Here is a 19,451-nt window from a genome sequence, read left to right on the forward strand (position 1 = left end):
TCTTAAAAATCTTAAATGAAATTCAAAGTCAATGAAACCTGAGACACTTCTGAACGTGAGACGTGAGCTTTTCAGATATGTGGGCGCTTAAGAATGTTTTGCTCGTATTTTTCACGTCAGGTGTACAGTTGTGAATTTTGTAGGGAACTGAACTGATGGGTGCCTTCCAGAATATTAGGGGAAGTTGTTTATTAGAAAATGCTCTTGAAATTACATTCTGCATTGTGAAATTAGGAGCCCCTGCCCAAAGAGACATTTCATTGGAGGCGTTTCCTGCCCTTCTTGACTTTCATTCAGATTTTATATCTCAGACATTGATGTTGTCCTGTGCCTTGGCTTAGATGGAGCCCTGTGACTGTTAACTACCGATCGACTGTGCCAACAGACACATATATAGATGCTGTTATAAATCCAGCACTACTGAATTGCAGTTTCTAAACGCAAATTTCTTGTCCAGATGTGCTACTACCACTTCCAGATGTGAATATCCATCTCCTCTCGCCTGAGGAGTTCACAGTCCAAGAGGGGATCTGCAATGTACAAAAGCTTTGTTTGAAAACATGTATTGGCGTATGCAAAGGTGTCTCTTCGCTGTCTGCAAGCCCTGCAGGGTGTTACAAGGGCAGATATTTACACTTCGTTGATACATTCACGACAGTGGCTGTTCAAAAGCTATCCGTAGGGATACACAATTATTAGTTTTGCAGGACAGTATTAGAGCCAATCCATCCTGCGCTGAGGCAATGGAAGACTTCAACCAAGCTTAATACAGTTTCACAAGAAACAAGCTACAGTTCCACGGAAAATGTCTGAAAAACAAGATGTTTATTTGGAATCATCTGGTGATTAAATGATACATGTTGTGGTTGGCTTTGTATTTACGTTTGAGGCTTTATTTTACTACATACACTCCTGCATAATGAAAGCTCTGAACAGAAGTTGCTGGAAAAACTGACCACTTATAAGAAGTATTCCTAGGTAGAATGATCAATCACAAATAAAGACGCTTTCAAACTGGAATGCTGCAGTATTTATACTGGGAGTTATTCTGGAATAGCTGTGCCAGCCAAATTTTTATGTAGAAGGCCCTGAAATAATTCACGGGGGAAGTAGCTACTAGTCTTCCATTTCCTTCGGCGGTGCTCTGTCTGAAGAAGGGCTGTCATTTCCTCACAGCGAGGGCAGAAGCTCATGGAAGTTACAGTATTATAGATTGATATGAATGCTGAATTGAAGTTTTAGGATAACTAAGTGGTAGGGGTAGAGCACTGTTGAGGACTAGGAAAAACTATACTTCGTTCTTCTGTGGGTTCTCCTGCAAGGAGACTTCCAGATGATCCTCTCCCTCTTCTCCACTCATGGGAAAATTAAAACGGAGCCAACTTTTCCACAAAGAGAATGTATAAACGTTTGCTTTCCAGGATTTTAACTCTGGCCAATGCCTGAAACTCTTATTTATCATCTCCTCAGTCCTAGAGCAGGAAAACTCTTGCTGAATCCTAAGCAAAGTTGAGTAACACTTCAAGATTTGGTCCCTCGGGAATAGCAGTAGAGACTAAAATTTTACGCTATGTGTATTCCATCCTGTGCTGTGTTTGGCTGGGGTAGAATTTTCTTCATAGTCGCTAGTGTGGGGCTGTGTTTTGGATTTGTGCTGGAAATGGTGTTGATAACCCCAGGATGGTTCCTTACCGCTGAGCAGTGCTTGCACAGAGTCCAGGCCTTTTCTGCCTCTCACCCCCCAGCACAAGGAGCTGGGAGGGGACACGGTCGGGACAGCTGCCCCCCGCTGCCCAAAGGGACATCCCACACCGTATGGCGTCACGCTCAGCGCATAAAGCTGGGGAAGAAGGAGGAAGAGGGGGACGTTCGGAGCGATGGCGTTTGTCTTCCCAAGTCACCGTTACACGTGATGGAGCCCTGCTTTCCTGGGGATGGCTGAGCGCCTGCCTGCGATGGGAAGGAGGGAATGAATTCCTTGGTTTGCTTTGCTCACACACACGGCTTTTGCTTTACCTGTTAAACCGTCTTTATCTCAACCCATGAGTTTTCTCACTTTTACCCTTCCAGTTCTCTCCCCCATCCCACTCGGGAGTGAGCGAGCGGCTGTGGGGCTTAGTTGCCGGCTGGGGTTAAACCACGACACATCCATGGTCTTGTTATCAAGTGGCAGCTGTTTTTGTGGGAATCATTAAAAACTCCCCTTGTTATGTAGAGCACTATCGATATTTGAACTCTCACGGGGAGTAACCTCTGTTTCTACCCAGAAAATATCAGATTAAAATAAACATACGCAACATCGCTCAGTAAAGAGTGAGTACGTTATTTAAGTTGGCATTATTCAAACACTTGCAGTGTGCCTTGAGTCTTGTGTAGGAGTATAGTGACAGAAGAGGTGAAACAAAGAGGAAAATATGTAGGTATCTGTCATATACAGTTTTTGCTATAGTAATACATTGTACACATTATTCTTTTCATCTGAGAATGTCAAAGCTCATTAAAAAAAAATCTAGTTAAATATAAAAAGTTCTGTGAGGAAAGTAATTCTTTTATTGGTAGGTTAACTGAATGCCACAGTTATTCAGAGTTATTCCTCATTAGAGCTGGAGACAGAACTCGGGAATAGAACTACTCTCCAACTTCAGCTCCATAAAATGCTGCACGAGTTGCCAACAATGAAGATCTGCAAGTGGAATTTGGTTAATTGTGTCAGTCTGTAGGGACGCTTATTATTTTTTGGTACTACAATAGCTCTGAGAGTCCTGAGAGTTCTGCGACTTGAGATCCCTTTGCGCAAGGTGTTATCTGAACACAAAGCAAAGAGGTGGTTCTGGCTTGGAAGAATGTAAAGTCCTTCAGGACATAGTTTGACAAACTATTTTTTGGTAGAAGTTCCTACTTACGCATTCCCTGCCACACATTCCTCCCCTCTTCCCCTTCACGCTGTCCTGAATGGTGCCAGTGCAGGTTTGTTTTGTGTAGCCCCATGTTAAATTGAATCAGGAAACTGATTTCAATTAGAAATATTCTCCATAAAAAAATATTTATTTTTAACTCAGACTAGTACTCTGATCTGGCTCCCTGGTGCAGATGCACGAACAACGTTACAAGAAAGAGGGTCCCATGAAGGCAGGAACGAACAAGGAGAGGGTGAGGAACACATCGCATAAGCCTTGCTTACTTAGAAGAGGTGTCTGCCAAACCGTGCCCTTAACTGAGCCTAACCATGACAAGGTTGCGATTGTAACTGCTGTCAAAAAACAGCAATATTTTTTTGGTAAGATTTGTTTAAATTAACACAAGCAAGTGGAATATCTCAATAAACAAAATAGCAGACCTGCTACTTCAGGTGATACTGTAAAAGATTTCAAAGTAGTGTTTTGAGATCATTGACAAAAAGTGATCCTTCCCCTTTCTGATTCAAAAATAACGTCTCTCAGAAACACACAAAGGAAATAACCTTTAAACTCCAGGTTTGTTTTTGCTTTGGTATGACTGGAAAATAATTTCATCTCCCTTTACAAAGGGGGGGTAAAACAAAGTAGAGACCATTTCCCTCCCACCACAGTCGTACATCCATTCTCTGACTCACCACTTCGGGGATTCCTTCTGGCAGCACTGGTTTTATTGCACTGAAAATTCAAGCATGTGGAAATACTCCCTGTTTTCAGGTTACTTTGTTCACTGTTTCGTTCAGGTCAGTATTCCTTCCTTTAGAGGTTTGGAACTAAACATTCAGAAAGTGCTGGATATTGCTGTTTTTAAGCCTTGTGAGAAGGACCAGCACAGTGGAAAGGAAGGGGGGAGGGAAGGGAAGGGAGAAATGAAAGGGGAGGAGAGTCCATATCTGAAGAGAGACTCCAGACTAGCGAAATTTTCCTGACATCCATTCAGTATCCAGCAGGGTCTCCTTCAAGGGCTTTTACTGAGATCCAAAGGCCCTTGCAATTCACAGAGGCATTTACATGCAACGGTGCCCTGGGAGCTAAGGTATAACTGTACTCCTGGATAATAATAACAAAGAATACTACCAGACCCCTATTGAAATGTCAACCAGGCACTACTGTTGTAGAGAGTAACAAAGAGATGCTAATATAATTAATTATGAAGCCTCGGTACCCTCATTAACACATCTTTAGTGCCTAGATCTTTGAAAATCAGCTGTATAAAGTGACTGTCAGAGTTAATTCCTTATAAATTGCCTCCTGTCACATCCCAGCACTGCAGCAAGTTCTGGGCCTTGTTGATGCTAAGAAATCCCTTTTTTTTTTTTTTTTTTTTTTTTAGTACTGATGCAGTTATACTGGTGTTATTAAAGGTATAAGCTGTTGCATAAGCAGGAGTTTGTCGGGCTGGAATAGAGCAAGATAGAAACGCCTTTAGTCAACCCAGCTTCCACAATTGGTAGCATAAATAGGAAAAGGTTGAATCAATTAAATGGAAAACTAAGGACAAAAGAAGAACAGGAATGAAAGGTGTCACATAATTTGGCATTAAAATGTTTCCGGGCCTTTTTTTAAATTTGAGGATCGCAGCCAGCTTATAGCTCTCCCTCCTCCTCCCGCCTTCACGACAGCATTTCAGCTCCAGGCCTCATTCCAGTGCATCCTCCCGCCCCACCACACCCGCTTACAAATATATATTTCAATAGACTTCGGCTACATGGAGTTCCAAAACCAGCATGTAATTGGTGCAATTGTCTTTTACATTTCACCACAGAGCGCCACATTCATGCCTTCTTAAGCCCTGTTTTGTCATGTTTTCACTCTTTTTTTAAGTTAGACTGGCGTCGGTACTTGTGTGGGGAGCCCTACATACACACTCAAGAAAGAAGTGACACAAACTGGCTATATCGGTGGTTCATTCTGTTATTTCTGAGTACCAGACTACTATCCTGTCATTCTCCTAAAAGATAAAGGTGCCATCTAATAGAGGCGATAAAAAGAAAGTGATCATTACAAATCACTTGGCATTTTCTGCGGCAGTCGAAACACTCACACTGACATATCCAATTTGTCTATACAAGATATTCTGCCTCCCTTAATCTTCCACGTGCTTTTGAGAAGATGATAATCTTTCTGCAGTGCATAATTTTGTAAAGTTATCTCTGTCTGTGTTTGTATAATATGCTCCAGGATCCTTTGGGATCCTTGTTATACTTGGGATAACAGACCAATCAAGCTGGGATATTTTTATTTGCCGTTTCAGAAGTGGCTTTCACACTAAGTGTAAGCTGATTTTGCAGGTCTAGCTAAAGTGACAATATGCAAACTCTCTAAATGGAGGTGAAATTTATATTGATAAAAGGAGTCCTTGCAAATCTGTCTTTCCTACTGTATTAGCTCACATCATGGTAGCAACAGTATTTTATTCTCCACTCTTAAATTACATATCTGTACCCCAGTAAAGCTACAATGTATTTATTGATCATTCAGTGTCCATAGAAATCATGTATGAGAAATGAAAGCAGCGTGCTTGAAATTAAGTAAATATATAGATTTCTGAAGAGCTATCAAAAACTATCACGCAAATTCTACTTGCTTTACATAAGTATAAATCTGATGGTACTGAGTGGAATGTAACTACTTATTTCTGAATGTCTTTTTTTGAAACAACACTTCTGCAAAGGACAGCCAGTTCTATTCAGATGAGTACTACCTGTCCGCAATGCTTTTTCAGATAGGCAGCTGCTTTATATGTACCAATTAAAATCCAACAACTGTTTGAGATAGTGTAGACATAGTCTGAGTTAACAAAGTGATGCGCAGAACAGAAATAATTTTTAGCCATGCATGGTTACTGACTGTGGGATTAATTTAAGGGATCTCAGCGTTTTCTTCCACGTTGTCAGCGCTGCAAAAGGTCAGCTACCTTTTAAGAGCGGCGTGCCAGATTGTACTTTTATTTCTGAGATTAGCTGGTGGGCATGCTGGTATGAACTCAGCAGGAACCAGAGGCTGCCGAGTCTAAAAGGAGAGAGACGCTGCCAGTCACCTTGTTGACAGCATCAAGCCTCGGTCCAAGGCAGAGGCTCCCAGCTGCCACCGCGTTCGGAGCACCGTGACAGGCAGGAACCGGGATCCCGAGCCTTTCACAGATGCCTCTTTCGATGTGCCACGGCTCCTGGCCCCGTGCCAGCTCTTGCTTGCCATTCAAAGCCCGCCGGCGTGGTGCCTTTGCGCCTCGGTGGTGGTAGCTTGCTGACACCTGCCACAAAGCAAACTCTCCCTGTGCTCCTTCCCATTGCGGTGACACTTGACTAAAACCTTTGTCTTATTAGTATCGGTGAAGGAATGAATATGGGATAGGCAATACCTGTACGATGCAAGAAATCGTACCCGTAATATTTAATAAGGACCCCCCAACTCTAATTCTACAAAGCATAATAGATGTATGATTTTACTGAAGATGGATTCCTTTTATAATGCATCATGTCTCTAGGTGTAACAGAACTTCAGAAATGAGGCAACATATCTTCTGCCTCAATTCCAAGTATGGTTTTCAGAGGAAAAAAAGGGCAGAGCATTTGCAGGGACATTTGGGAGGGGGAACAGGGAAAAGGAGGTCAGAAATTAGAGAAAATGCAGGAGCCCTTTACAAATGGCACTGGAGAAGAAATAGCTGGAGGATTCACACAGCTCGAGGTACCACACTGAGCCCACACGAGGACCCGAAGCCTCATTAAGCTACCGAGCACCCGGCTGGCTACACGGACGCTGCGTTCCCAACGCTGAACACTTGTGGTGACCTTTCTTTCCTTCACGTTTAGTGAATGTGCGAATACCTGACGATTTAAAATCACACATCTCTTAACAGAAAGAAATAAGATGTGTACATTAGCAATGCATCCACAAAATACGTATCGGATATGGTTGAAACACTGCTCTGCAATTTAGGAACTTGGGTCCTGTTCTTTCTTCTGCCATAAATTCCCAGCACGATTTGGCAAGTCATCTAACCCTTACACCTGAAATTTTCCCTGTCAAGAAACAGCACCAGCAGTTCTCTGCCTTGCAGAGCTTTGGCAAGGGTAAAATAAATGCTTGTGGTATGTTCCAAGAATGAGATGAGGAGTATCACAGATAACCCTGCAGATAAAGAGACTTCAGTCAACTCATTACTTCTTGGTCTTGCATCTGAACTCCAAAATCACCACCTACAGTTGTGCGAGAGGGTGCTGCTGTCGCTAAAAAACTTCCAGGAACGAGCCACACCAGACTATCGGTGAAACTAAAGAGGTGTCCTTTTAAATAATGCTGCAGATGTCAGGGGCTTTCCGGTAATTTGCCTTGCGGGTAGCATCTCGATGATGTTTCTCTAGGGATATTTCCATTTAACGCAAACCTCTGAGCCTCAGTGGGACTAACTTTCAGAGCAAACCACCTCACTCTGAGGCAAATGACACTCAAGATCTAGTTCAAAGCTAAACAGTGTAGGAGTAACGGATCAGGCATTGTCTGTACCCAAATAACAAGCACAAAATGTCAGCACAAAGCCAGTTCAAACTCTATATTGCGTACTTGGGTTTATTCAAAGGCAATACGGTCAGGTACCCAGACCTCATCCGAACCAAATTTGGCATGCTAGGCAATGCAGTAGTGCACAGGTTTGAAAGGAACCATCAGGGAAACAGAATGAAGTCTTGCTGGTTATACTGGTTGGGGAGACAAGTAGGTTCTGGAGTGACAATTCTTTGATACAAACCCTTTTTATTGTTTGAAGAGTTTTGTTGTTTGGCTGTGGTTTTTTTTTTCTTAATAAATGAGAGTATGTAAAGTTCTGTTCCTCTGAACAGAGCCATCAGTCAGTAAAAGGCAGTGCCTTTGGTCCCATGTCAAGCCCCTCACTGCCAGTCGAAGCCCCAAGAGCTCTTTCTCATTGCCGGAGGCTCCATTCTTGTTTGAACTACGCACGCTGTTTGCTTCATCCTTACTTGCATCTGACTGGGGTGGGGGGAACGGGGGGAAGGTGTAAAAGGGGAAGGCTCAGTTATGCGTCTCTATTTTGGGTAGAGACTGCCGTTTCGGCTGTCTGGAGCTCAGTTGTTTCATTTATCACAAATAGAGGGCACCTACTGCACCCACTAGTGGGTGAATTTTTACTGAGACACAGCTTAGAATACTTGTTTTGCTCCAGTTCGTAGAAATCATACCCCCAGTGTGCACGCTTGTTGTCCTATCTCATTCTTTTTCCTGATACTCTCTCCCCCAGTGCTTCTTCCCACACTGCTTTCTCTTTACCTCAGTCTTCTCCTGTTCTTGGTTGTTTTCTGATGCTGATTTCCTCCGTTATGTGAAAGTGAAAACTTATTAATACTTTGTCTCACGAAACACAAAGAAGAGAAAGCACAGATCAGCACTGCAGTAATAACAGCCACTTTAGAGAGACTTACTAGCCTCAGGCTAGTAACGACCCTCCCCCAATTATCCCTGATTTTACCTTATTTCCAGTGTAGTGCTAGTATGTCAAGACAAAAATATCTATGTATCCGATACTGCCATGCCAGAAAGAAAAAGCAAGATATGATTTATTGAAATACTGTTGATATATTGAAACCCCAGCAAATCAGAGATACTGGAATAAAGAAGGATTAAGCTGCAATGACTTAGAACAGTCACCTTCTGGAACTGTTCGCTCCTTTCTCATCCTCAGGGATGAAAAAGTCCAGACATGCACCATGTTACGGGGAACGTGTACTGCATTTGCAGGAACTTTGCATATTACTTGCTGAAAAAATTGTCGATTTATTTTTGATCCGTTTCACATATTCAAATTCCAGTTTTCTTATCTCACTTCGCCATCTCACAAACTTTTCTCCTTAAATTCCCTCTGACAAGTTATTTGAAGATTTTAAATTGCAGTCTGCACTTAGCATTTTTATTACGATGCAGACTGTATATAAATTCACACTTGTAATATTTACTCTACTACCATACAGTAATATTCCTTGGCAGTTCTAATCATACCAATTAAAGATAATGTAGCGATGACTTAAGAAGATCTATTTATAGATGATAAATCTTAAACATTAAGAGCCTCTTAAGAACCCACTCTTCTATTGGGTTCAAATATTTAGTATCAGTTACTCAACATAAACTAAATTGAGATTAAAAAATGCCCCCGCTTCCTGCATTTAACTATTTGCAGTAGAAAAACTCATCCAACAACGATTGCTTTATGCACTTTTAATAGGGTTGTTGAACTGGAATAGAAAATATATTTAGTTCACTCTTATTTCACTATTAAGGGATATTATCTTGTCACTGTTTTGCATCTTCAAGCTGATCTCTTAAAAAATAAGCATTTCTCAGTAAGTGCTATACTAGGATTCCACCAATAATAGCAGCAGAGCACTGTTTTATGATCTAGCAGTCTAGTTCGTGAATGAATACGCTGAGGCAGAACACCAACTATTTTCTCCAGAGAAGGGACTGGAATCCTGCTGTGACAAAACCAGTACATTGTTTCCAATACTCGTATGTCTTTTAAAGCCGCTTTGTAAATGGATGTGTAAAACGAGGTGGAAACAGAAAGCTGGATGAGAGATAAAGACGGTAAAGTAGTTTCAAACCCATGGCTACAGACACCTGGTTGAAAAGCTCAAGAAGAGTTTGAGATGTTTCACTTGTGCTAAAATTGGTAGAAAAGGACAGCAGAGTATACTTTAAGTATTGTAAATCACGTCCTGACATTTGACCTGATAAAAAATAAGCCATGCCACAAAAAAAGGACATTAAAAAAATAAATACCCTTCTTGGTCAAGCCAATGCTCCATCTAGTCCATGATTCACTGCCATAGGGCCGGGACCAAAGGAGAGGTGCCAGGGGCCTGCCTGCAAGAGACGTGGACTGCAGAAAGCGGTCAGGCTTGCACCCCGTCACTAGAAAGCAGTCGCCTCCTGCCACTGTTAGAGCTTCCACATGGAGCAACTACCTCCCGCCGCAAGAGATGCCGAACTTGAACTCTGGAAATTCAGATTAACTCCTACGCTAATCAGAGAGAGACTACAGGGCTAAAAGCACCATCAGTCCCACCCAAGAATGCATTTATGTTCTTAGCTGTACTGTGGACCATCACGAAGGCCCACGCAAACCAGAGGAAGAATCACAGCAGATACACGGTAACAGTACAGCATTTGAAATCTGGAGGCTTCATTGTTTTTTTTTTTTTTTCCCCTTGCTTTTGAAGGAGGTGCCACTTAACCTCTTTCTGCTTCAGTTTCACTATCTGTAAAATGGCTACAATAGTTCTTTATCATGAGGTTTGGGGATTCTTATTCCACTATTATTTGTGCAGTACTTTAAATTCCTCAGAACTGTTGCACTCGGCTCTGACATAAATGGATTCACATGTGCTAAAGCGGCGCTACGTCCGTTCTCACGAGCGCCTACTCTGTATCCTGCAATCTTGGTTGTCACATACAGGCCAAACTCCTTCCCAGCAACAGCAGGAATAACTCCGCTGAAGTTACTGCATCCGTGCCTGCTTATGCCAGGGCTAAATTTAGCCTGTGCGTTCATCATGAAGTTGTTCCGATGGAGTTACAGTTAGAAAAAACCCTGTAAGCACAGTCATACCTGTTAGGAGTAATTACTAAGAAAGCTGTGACTCCAGTGTTTCTGCAGACGCAAGCGGCCCGGCGGTGACCCAGCCGTACCCGCAGCGAGGGGCAGATGCTGCACCGGGTTAGCTACAGCCCTCCGGTGCTCCTGGCCGCGGGAGGAGAGCTGCCCGGCTCCCGCAACCCGGCGGGCGTGCGGCGAGCCCTCGGCGAGGCCCGGCAGTAATTCACCCGCCGTCCAAGTTACCATCTGTCCCTCCTCAGAGCGTTAAAACCAAGGCAGCCAAGACGCACCCCAGGCTCCACACGCCCGTTTGAAGTTGGCTCCCCTACCCCATCTCCTCGGCACGCACACGCCGTACGCGCTACCCAAAGCGGCGTACTTAAAACCATGTTTCTAGCAGTATTAATAACTCCTCCCCGCAGGGCTGAGGGCTCCGGAGCGGAGCCCCGGGCCTGTCTCCGAGCTGCGCCAGGCCATCTGCCCGCGGCGCTCCGCGACGGCCGCCCGCAGGGACACAACTTGTACCGCTCAGCGCTGCGGGTTTTTTTGCGCCGCCAGCCGCCGAATACCGGATTTCTCCTCAAAACACCGCTTCCCTCCCCCCCGCCCCGCGGCTCCCGCCGCAGCCTCCCCCCGCGCTCGGCTTTGTGTCCCCCCCCGCCACCCCCCTCCGGCGCCATCTTAACTCCTGGCAGCCCCCGCGCCCTCCCGCCCGCGCTGCCACTCGTGCCCGCCGGGGCCCAGCGCCGCTACGGCCGGGGCGCCCGAAGGGGAAGCAGAAGCCCCCGCGGACCCACGGCAGTAACAAAGGTGCCGGGGCCAGCCCACAGCCCTCTCCCACACGGAGCCGCCGCCCGCCCAGCACAGCACGGCCCCCCCCCCCCGTGCCCTTCCCCAACATGGCACCCGCCCGGCTCAGTTTACCGCCCGCAGGCCGGCGGCCCCGTCGCTCGGAGTGACGTCATCCCGCAGCGCCTCGCCCGTTTCCATGGGAACCCGCCGAGCGGGCGGTGGGAGCTCGTCGGGCCGCGACCCCCGCTCGCCGCCATGTTCGCGGACGGGACGGCGCCCGGCGCCGCCGTGGAGTCGCTGTGGAGGAGCGCCCGGAGCGCGCGCTGCGAGGCGGTGAGAGACCCCGGGCGGCCGCGGCCTCCGCCTGGGCCTCGCCCCGCGCTTTTATACGGCCGGGAGGGGCCGGCCGGGCCGGGGGCGGCTGTCAGAGCCGCGGCCGCCTGCGCCTTCCGCGCTCCCCGGCCCTGCTGAAGGGGCGGCCGGGCCCCGGCTCGTCCCCCGCCGCCCGTCGGTGAGCCCCCCGCAGGGCCCGCTGCTCCAGCTTGGCCCGGGACCTTCCCGGCAGGGAGTTTGCATCCCGGCCGGTGCCGGCCCCCGGGGCAGGGCCGGTGAGCCCGAGGTGCCGGTGGCTGCCCCCGGGCAGCCTTTTACTGATTCAGGCCCTTTACACAAACTGGCAGAGACACACGTGCAGCTGCCACGCAGCCGTAGTTCGAGAGCTGATAACGTGCGCTCGCCATCGCGTCCGGTGTTTGCTGTTCCCTCTGGAGGCTCGCTGCCTTTTTGCCATCTCTCGTCCTCCCCGCTCCGGGCTGTAGGGCGCAGGGCCTGCATCGACAGCATCGCCCGCCATTCGGGCGCCTCTGTCCCAGATCAGATCAGGTGAAGGTCACAACCTCATCACCGGCACCCAGGCAGTTACAGAGGCACCCTGCCTTCAGCCCTGAGCCAGAGGTGTGCAAGTGTGCCTGAATGTCTCCGGGAGATGCCAAGAAGGGGAAGATGCTTTGAATGTTTTGTGCTGCATTGGTTTTTTTTTCCCCTGTTTGGATTATAGACTGTCTGTCTTCTTTTACTAGAAAAGCTGCCAGACTGGGAAAATTTCAACAGCAGAAACTGCAGTGCAGTCTCATACTAGCCGAGATGCCGGCGTGCAGACAGATCAAAGTAAAGATGCTGTCCAAGACTTCCAGCAAGAAGTCCAAGTAGATTACACTGGCCTTCTGTCATTCCTTCAGAGAGTGGAGGATGCTGTTATCAAAGAGCTAAATAAAAACTGGAAGAGCCGTGCCTTCGATGGCTTTGAAGTGAACTGGACAGATCAGAACGAAACAGTAAGTTGACAGAATTCAGATCCTTGTCGTTACCCAAGCAGAGCTGGTTGCAGTGGCTCTAACTCGTTAGTTCTGTGTCTTCCTGCTGTGATTGTTCTTTCCAGATTCTAATAATTAGAAATTGCTAGTTGTTGTTTTCTCCAGCTTTCTGCCTTGCTTGCAGCCTGGCCTTGCTTGGTAAAACTGTTCTTGCTGCTAGCGACTGTCGCAGCAGCTTTGTGAGAGGGAAGCCTGCAGTTGGTGTAGGCTTACCTTCAGCTTCCCCTTTAGAGCTTGCCGGCCTGGCAGTTGGCGAGGGGCAGCTGCGCTCAGGGAGTCCGCAGCTCCTCCTATTTAGGTTGTATTCGTTTAGCGTACAGTGCTCAAGAGTGGAAGCGCTTTGTATCAGTCAGTACCTGTCGGTACAGTCGTTTTCAGACCATTGCTTGTGAAGCTTAGCAAGTCCTAGACTCAGGGCTGCCGTAAATCCTTACGGCACAGCCTTCCAGGGGCAGCGCGCAGCCCCTGGCGCGTGCAGTCTGTGAGAGGTCATTACGAAGCGACCGCTGGTTTGGTAGGGTCAGGCGCTTTGGGTTTTTTCCCCCTACAGTAATTCAGCAGCTTTGTCACGTATATCTATGTGCTACCGGGACAGAGGGGACGCCTACGCGGTAACCGTACGATCATATGCAGGGGCATGCACAGATCTCATTTCTCTGTGTTCGGAGATTATTGCTTCAGTGCTTGAATCTGATCTCTTCCAGGTGTTGTGTTTGCATACGTTGTCGTACCCCGAGGCTCAGGATCAAAACCTACAGGTTACCAGCGTCTCCTGGAATGCGACTGGAGCCGTCCTTGCATGTTCCTACGGCCGGTGAGTATCTGAGCGGATTGAGAGCACAACTGAGGTTGATGTGACGTCTCAGGCTGACCCGAGTTTTAGATATGGTTGCTTCCTCTGCAGTAATAAACTAGACATATATATACACACACACCTTATACAAGTTAAATAATTCATATTCAAAGAAACAAAATCTCAGGGCAGTCTTAAATTATGGCTTTTATTTCTTCTACCTCCCCCCCTGCCCCGAAAATGGATCCATGTACTCTTACTGATTTGTTTCTAGAGAGATTCCGTTTGGAAAGAAAATGTAAAGAGCAGATGCACTTGCAAATATACGTGGGTGAGGTTTGGAAGGACGTGCTTATCTTCGTTGAAGATCATGTTGTTTTCATGTGGTCTCTTAGCGCCCCGGATGAACCTGGCACCCATTCACGCGTGCGCCTGATGCCGCAGACGTGTGCTAACAGACGTTTAAGAATTTCTGAATTGAGGGTTTGACGCAACTTTCATCTACCCCAGTGCACGTCCGTAGCAGCCTCTCCTTTCGGTGCCCTTATTCCTTTTTCCTTCCACTCCTGCTTCCTTTGATTAAAAGCCCCAGCAAAAAGGGGATCCGTGAGTGAATGCATAGGGAAGAGTAGAACAGGGCAAACTTGTCTGTTACTCGCCCCTTCTGCTCTCCCAGTCTACAGCTGTTTTCAGATTAGAATGTGGTTTCTGTGTCTGTGGTTTCCCTTGGCAGAATTCCCTTCCACGAACTTACGCAGTCTCTGTGAAGCTGTCTAAACTTTTAGCATCTACAACAGCCTTTAATAAGGAGTTTCACAGATCAGCTACCCATTGGATGAAAAACTGCTCCTTTTATTTGATCATATCTCTTCCAATAAAAGAAAGAGCATCAAATAAAGGCAGTAGAAGTCAGGCTCAAAATCGTTGCTTCCTGCCCTGGCCACTGACTGTTCTCTGTCCTCCGTATCACCTCCTTGTAGCAAGACAGGACATCACCTTGGGCAGCGCGGTGCTGGTGACGGATACCCGTAACGCTTTGGTAAGCGCGCGATGAATGAAACACAACTAACAAAGCAAGCAGAGCGGCAGGTGTCTTTTAGCATCCCAGAGTAAGAATTCATGAGCCACTTGTGGCAAACAAGTATGAGGGGCATAGGACTGGATGGAAATCTCTGGAGCTGGGGTGCGGGACATGATTTGTGCAGGGTCATCAACACTGTTTGGTGGTTGTGAAGAACGTTCTCTGTTCCCCTGGAGGCACCCGGACTTCAAATCGTGCTGCTTCTCTCAGGCCAAGCACGTTTCAGTCGTTTCAGCCCCCATCAATCGGTCCTCCAGGTAAGAGATTTCCTCGCTGTGTTCTCAGACCCTGGATCTTTGAGGAACCGTGGCTTGCAACTCAGCCGGTTTGCAAATCAGCAGCAATTTGGTCTCCTTGGATTTTCGTTCCCAAATACTCGCAGCAACTTTCTGTACGTCCCCTTTAGATTATTCCTGTTAGTTGAACAGTAGTAGGTCTTGGAATAGTGAATCCTATCTGAGATTTACTTGCAGGCACTTTGTTCTGTAAGTACAGACACGCGCTGTATCTATACCAGCCTGCAGAAAAGTTTCATCGCCTCACGATCCCCTCACTTCAGTTTTCCTTCAAGCCACAAAGCAGCACATTTAAACGACGAGTCGGGCGTAGCAGAGCTCTGCTAGACTGGGATTCTCTGAGGAACAGACAAGGCAAGATGGAGCTTTCTCTTCTTCAGGTTGGACGGTGGGGACTGGAGCACAGAAAAATCCTATGTCTGTACCTGGAATCTGGACAGAAGAGGGTTGAATCCACAGCGCCCTGACCTGGTGGTGGATGTTCCCAGTTCGGTCATGTGCCTGGCTTTCCACCCCTCCCAGCCGTCTCTGATAGCTGGTAGGTTGCTCTTGCCTTAGATCCTCTCTGAAACGTACCCTTATTTCCTTCAGCTTGGATCATTTTTTTTCTCTATCTCAGTTCAGCCTAAGATTTCTTGCAGAAGTAACGGTGTTGCAGCTCCTCAAAGTGAGGAACTAATGCTCACCAACATCGATAAGTGCAGGTGCTTCTGGACTGGGAACTGGGACTTGCTCTTTCAGTGACATCTGCCTTCATAGCATCTCCTCAGAGAGAGGATGGAAGGGAGGTCAGCCCTGGGTGTAAGCGGGAAGAGCGCACTTATTTCGGTAGAGCTGCGGTCTCTTACGCCAGAGCTGACCGTGCCCTCTACGTAGCTGCCAGCCCTCCGAAGCTGGTGGGACCGTTCCCACCAGTTTCGTTTGTGCATCTCTCCCCTTTCTGCTGAGGACTGGCCCTTCCCAGAACTCGCTGCCAATAAGAAAAGTTATCCCCAGCTCTGTTGTAGTAACGGCGCACGCTGCCCCTCGCGTTACTCGTGTCTGTGCGCCGTTAGCCCTGGGATGTTTTATTGGTGTCTTTGTCCTTTCAGGCGGCCTCTTCAGTGGGGAGCTGGTGGTGTGGGATACCAGCAGAAGAGAAGACCCCGTGATCTGGAGGACGGGGATGACAGATGACACTCACACTGATCCAGTCTATCAGGTAACAGGGAACAGCTACACTAGACACCGCGGGGGGAGGCGAGAGCTGCCGTCGCTCCGTTTCGTACTTCCAGTTTGCATTCACCTTGCTGGTGCTTTACCTGCAGCTCTCAGCCAGGCTGCTGCGTTCAGCGGTTACGTTCTCTTTTGGTCGGCTGAGCTTCCCCAGATCTAGCTACTGAACGGGCGTGTGCTGGACTGGACACTTGCAAGTAAAAATAACTTCTCTCTGCTCAGGATAAACGAAGAGCAGGCCTGTTCCCATGCTGTAACTGGTTTTTGATGCAGATGCAGCCAACAATACTTGTAGTGGTTTAAAAACGTGAGCAGCAAAGCATCACTGATCCTTAGTTGGAAGCTTAAAGCTACACGAAGGGTCACAACTTGTCACGCCGTCTGGCTTCCTCGTGGCTTTTGTCCTTCTGGGGTACTGTGGCTCCGGGCGATCTGTGTACTTTCTCATCTGAAAGTCAGGAAAACGCTGCTCTTCATAGCTAAAAGTGCTATAAATAAGTGATCTTAAAAAGCGTCAAAAGCGATGGCAGGTGACCCACAGGAACTGCAAACTGACTTCAGCCCCGAACGCCTAAAGGCGTTCCTGTGTGCTGGCTCCCAGCGGCAGCGCGTTCGGTGCCAGGATCGCTGGCTGCCGCCTGGCTCTGCTCCCGTCTTGGGGGGCCGGGGGACCGCAGGCTGCCGCGCGCGGGCTGGGCAGTGGGGACGGGCCCCTCGCCACGAGCTCATGGCCTTCGGAACAGGTTAACTGGTTACCCGAGGCCAAGCACAGAAACCACGCCCGGCTGTTGAGCGCGTCGACGGACGGAAAGATCCTGGTGTGGCGGGAGGAGCGAGACGGTCGGCTGGCCTTGGCCGAAGGATTCGCCATGGTGGCGCAGCAGATCCCTCGCAGCTCTTGGCTGAAGAAGGTGAGTTCAGCGGTTCAGAGAGGGCTGATTTGACAAAACCACTCTTAACGCTGGAGCCCGCGTGGCAGAGCTCGCCTTCGCGCGAGAAGGGCCAGGAAAAGCCCCTTCTGAACATACGTGCTAACCCTTGATCCCGTCTCCTTTCCCATAGTGAAATCGCTCCTTGGAAGACTGGCAACAACTGAGGTTTTGCCATGCTCTGAGGAGAAGCTGCTGGGGTAGAAAAGCAAACTTGCTTTTAAAATAATATGAATTCAGGTGAATCCCCTCGTAGGAGGATGCTGCAGTGGTTAAGGGCTGAGCAGTGCTACAGCATCGTAGCTGGTGCAAGCCGTGCAGCGAACGCTGGGTCCCCGGCAGGCTGGTCCGCGCCGCTCTAACCGCGCGCGCGTTTCACCGGAGCCCCAGCTCCCCAACAGCTTTGTCTCTTTTTCTCCCAGTTGGCCTGGGGAGAGGTGGCCGTGGGCGTGACCTCGCTCTCTTTTTCGCACTTTGATCCCCGCGTGTTCGTTGTCGGCGCGGAAGGCGGCTATTCCCTGAAGTGCTCCACTGCAGCAGAGACGCTGGCTCTCCAGCGCACAGCCAGTTCTGTTCCCCTCAGGGCACCGGCGGAGCTCGCCTTCTCCCCGCACGGCGGGCCAGTGTACTCCGTCAGCTGCTCGCCCTTCCACAGGCAAGTGCCGGGAACGCTGGACACGAATGAGCGCCTGCCTCTCCACGTGCGTTTTTCAAATAGCCCCCGGGGGGGCTGTGCGTGTGTCTGTGCGTACAAGTTCCAAAAGCGGGTCACCTGGCAGCGGGAACTTGATCAAGTAACTTCCCGGCGTAGGAGAAACGACGTCCCTTGGCTCGGGTGAAGCTGCCCGCGCGAGTACGCTGCGTGTGGGTGCAACACGAGCAATGCTCAGGCCGGCACAGAACATTAGCACCTTCCTTAGATCATCCTAATATTAAAGAGGAATTTAAAGACAAGGGGAGGAGCTGAAAAAGTCATTTATTTATCAGCGCTGAAGCGCTCTGCCCCTCAGAAATCTTACCAGTAGCTGCCCGAATTTACATCAGCAGCTCACATCTCTGCCCGCGTTTACCGACCGTCCGCGGGAGAGGCCCCCAGCCCCGTCTCTATGAAACGTGCCGACAGCCCGGGTTCGCACTGAGTTTGCATGAGAGCAGCACAACTCGAACAATGCCTGGCTGTAGCTCAGCAGCTCTCGGGCATCTCTGGCCCACAACCCACCATCAGCGCTCAGCGGACAGCACGAGCCCTCGTTAACCTTAATTGAGGGCAGTAACGAAGCTGCGTCTCTACAGACCCCATCCCAGGGTACAGCTCGGAAATCGCTGCTTTAGGAAACACATTCAGACCTTTGCAGAGCAGTAACAGTGTCCAAGGTTGTGTTCCTTGACTGATTTTTGTTTTGTATCTTCAGAAATAAAGCCAAAAAAGTTGTTTCTTGCTGCTTCCCTCCCCCAGGAATCTCTTCCTGAGCTGCGGGACTGACGGACAAGTTCACTTGCACTCCATGTTGCAGTCACAACCCCTCATTTCTCTTCAGTTATCACAGAAATACCTCTTCTGCGTACGCTGGTCTCCGGTTCGACCGCTGGTCTTTGCGGCTGCGTCTGGGGAAGGTAGGCAACTGCAGGTGCCTGTTCTCAGACATAAAATTAAGGTTGTGCCGGGCACTAATTAGTACAAGTCACTTGTACGGACGAGCACTTCCCACGAGCAGAGAGCGGTGACCGCTGTTTGTACTCTGCCGTTGGTATCACAGAATCGTTTCTAACTCTAGCAAGATGACTTCAGTCAGTTATTTTTCGCTATGACACAGCAAGATGACTGTGGCTAAAGCTTATTTCCAGCTTCCTTGTTTCTGACATTTACTTCTTAGAGCTAATGGTTTAAAACAAGAACTTTTTCCTTAGAACATTACCCAAACGTTTTTGAGTTAAGGAACGCAGATTTCACAGAATTTGGCAAGCTGGTTTCAGGTCCCCGACAGCAGAATCCATGACTGTCTGGCAGTGATGTCAGCTGTCACAGCCTAGACACCAGCAGAGGGAAGGAGAAACAGGTTACAACAACAACTCTGCAAGTTCCAGACGGAGCAGATACCCATCTGCTGTTCAAGACAAAGTCCGTTACCGTAAAGCTGCAATAAATGTTTCTGCTTTACAGGGGACGTGCACCTCTTTGACTTTGAGAAGAGCTCGCGGAAGCCTGCCGTTTCCTTGAAGCAGGCGGCGGGCGAACGCCCCGCGTACTGTTTAGAGTTTAACATCAAGCAAACTCAGCTCTTGGCAGCCGGGGATGCTACCGGTACAGTCAAAGTCTGGCAGCTGAGTTCTGACTTCACTGAGCAGGGACCCAGGGAAATGAATCGTCTGGAGCAGCTGGCGAGCGAGATGACGGACTAAGGCAGC

General features: G+C 48.3%; 1 protein-coding gene and 1 long non-coding RNA gene across 2 annotated transcripts; one reads left to right on the forward strand and one right to left on the reverse strand.

Annotated features, from left to right (window-relative positions):
• Nucleotides 1–808: 808 nt before the first annotated feature.
• Nucleotides 809–11,568, reverse strand: LOC309597839. Its single transcript, XR_014229873.1, has 2 exons — nucleotides 11,491–11,568; nucleotides 809–1,950 (listed from the first exon to the last, which is right to left on the reverse strand). It is a non-coding gene; the product is annotated as an uncharacterized lncRNA (long non-coding RNA).
• On the forward strand, nucleotides 11,466–19,445 carry DYNC2I2 (dynein 2 intermediate chain 2; the record flags this gene model as incomplete). The annotated part of the gene is made up of 9 exons (XM_082327778.1): nucleotides 11,466–11,691; nucleotides 12,438–12,692; nucleotides 13,436–13,545; nucleotides 15,282–15,439; nucleotides 15,993–16,102; nucleotides 16,860–17,027; nucleotides 17,468–17,700; nucleotides 18,502–18,659; nucleotides 19,207–19,445. The coding sequence occupies exons 1-9, from the start codon at nucleotides 11,614–11,616 to the stop codon at nucleotides 19,443–19,445; spliced, it is 1,509 nt and encodes a 502-aa protein (XP_082183904.1). The 5' UTR covers nucleotides 11,466–11,613.
• Nucleotides 19,446–19,451: the final 6 nt, after the last annotated feature.

Source organism: Platalea leucorodia, assembly GCF_965183815.1.
Source record: "Platalea leucorodia genome assembly, chromosome: 15".
Lineage (NCBI taxonomy): Eukaryota > Metazoa > Chordata > Aves > Pelecaniformes > Threskiornithidae > Platalea > Platalea leucorodia.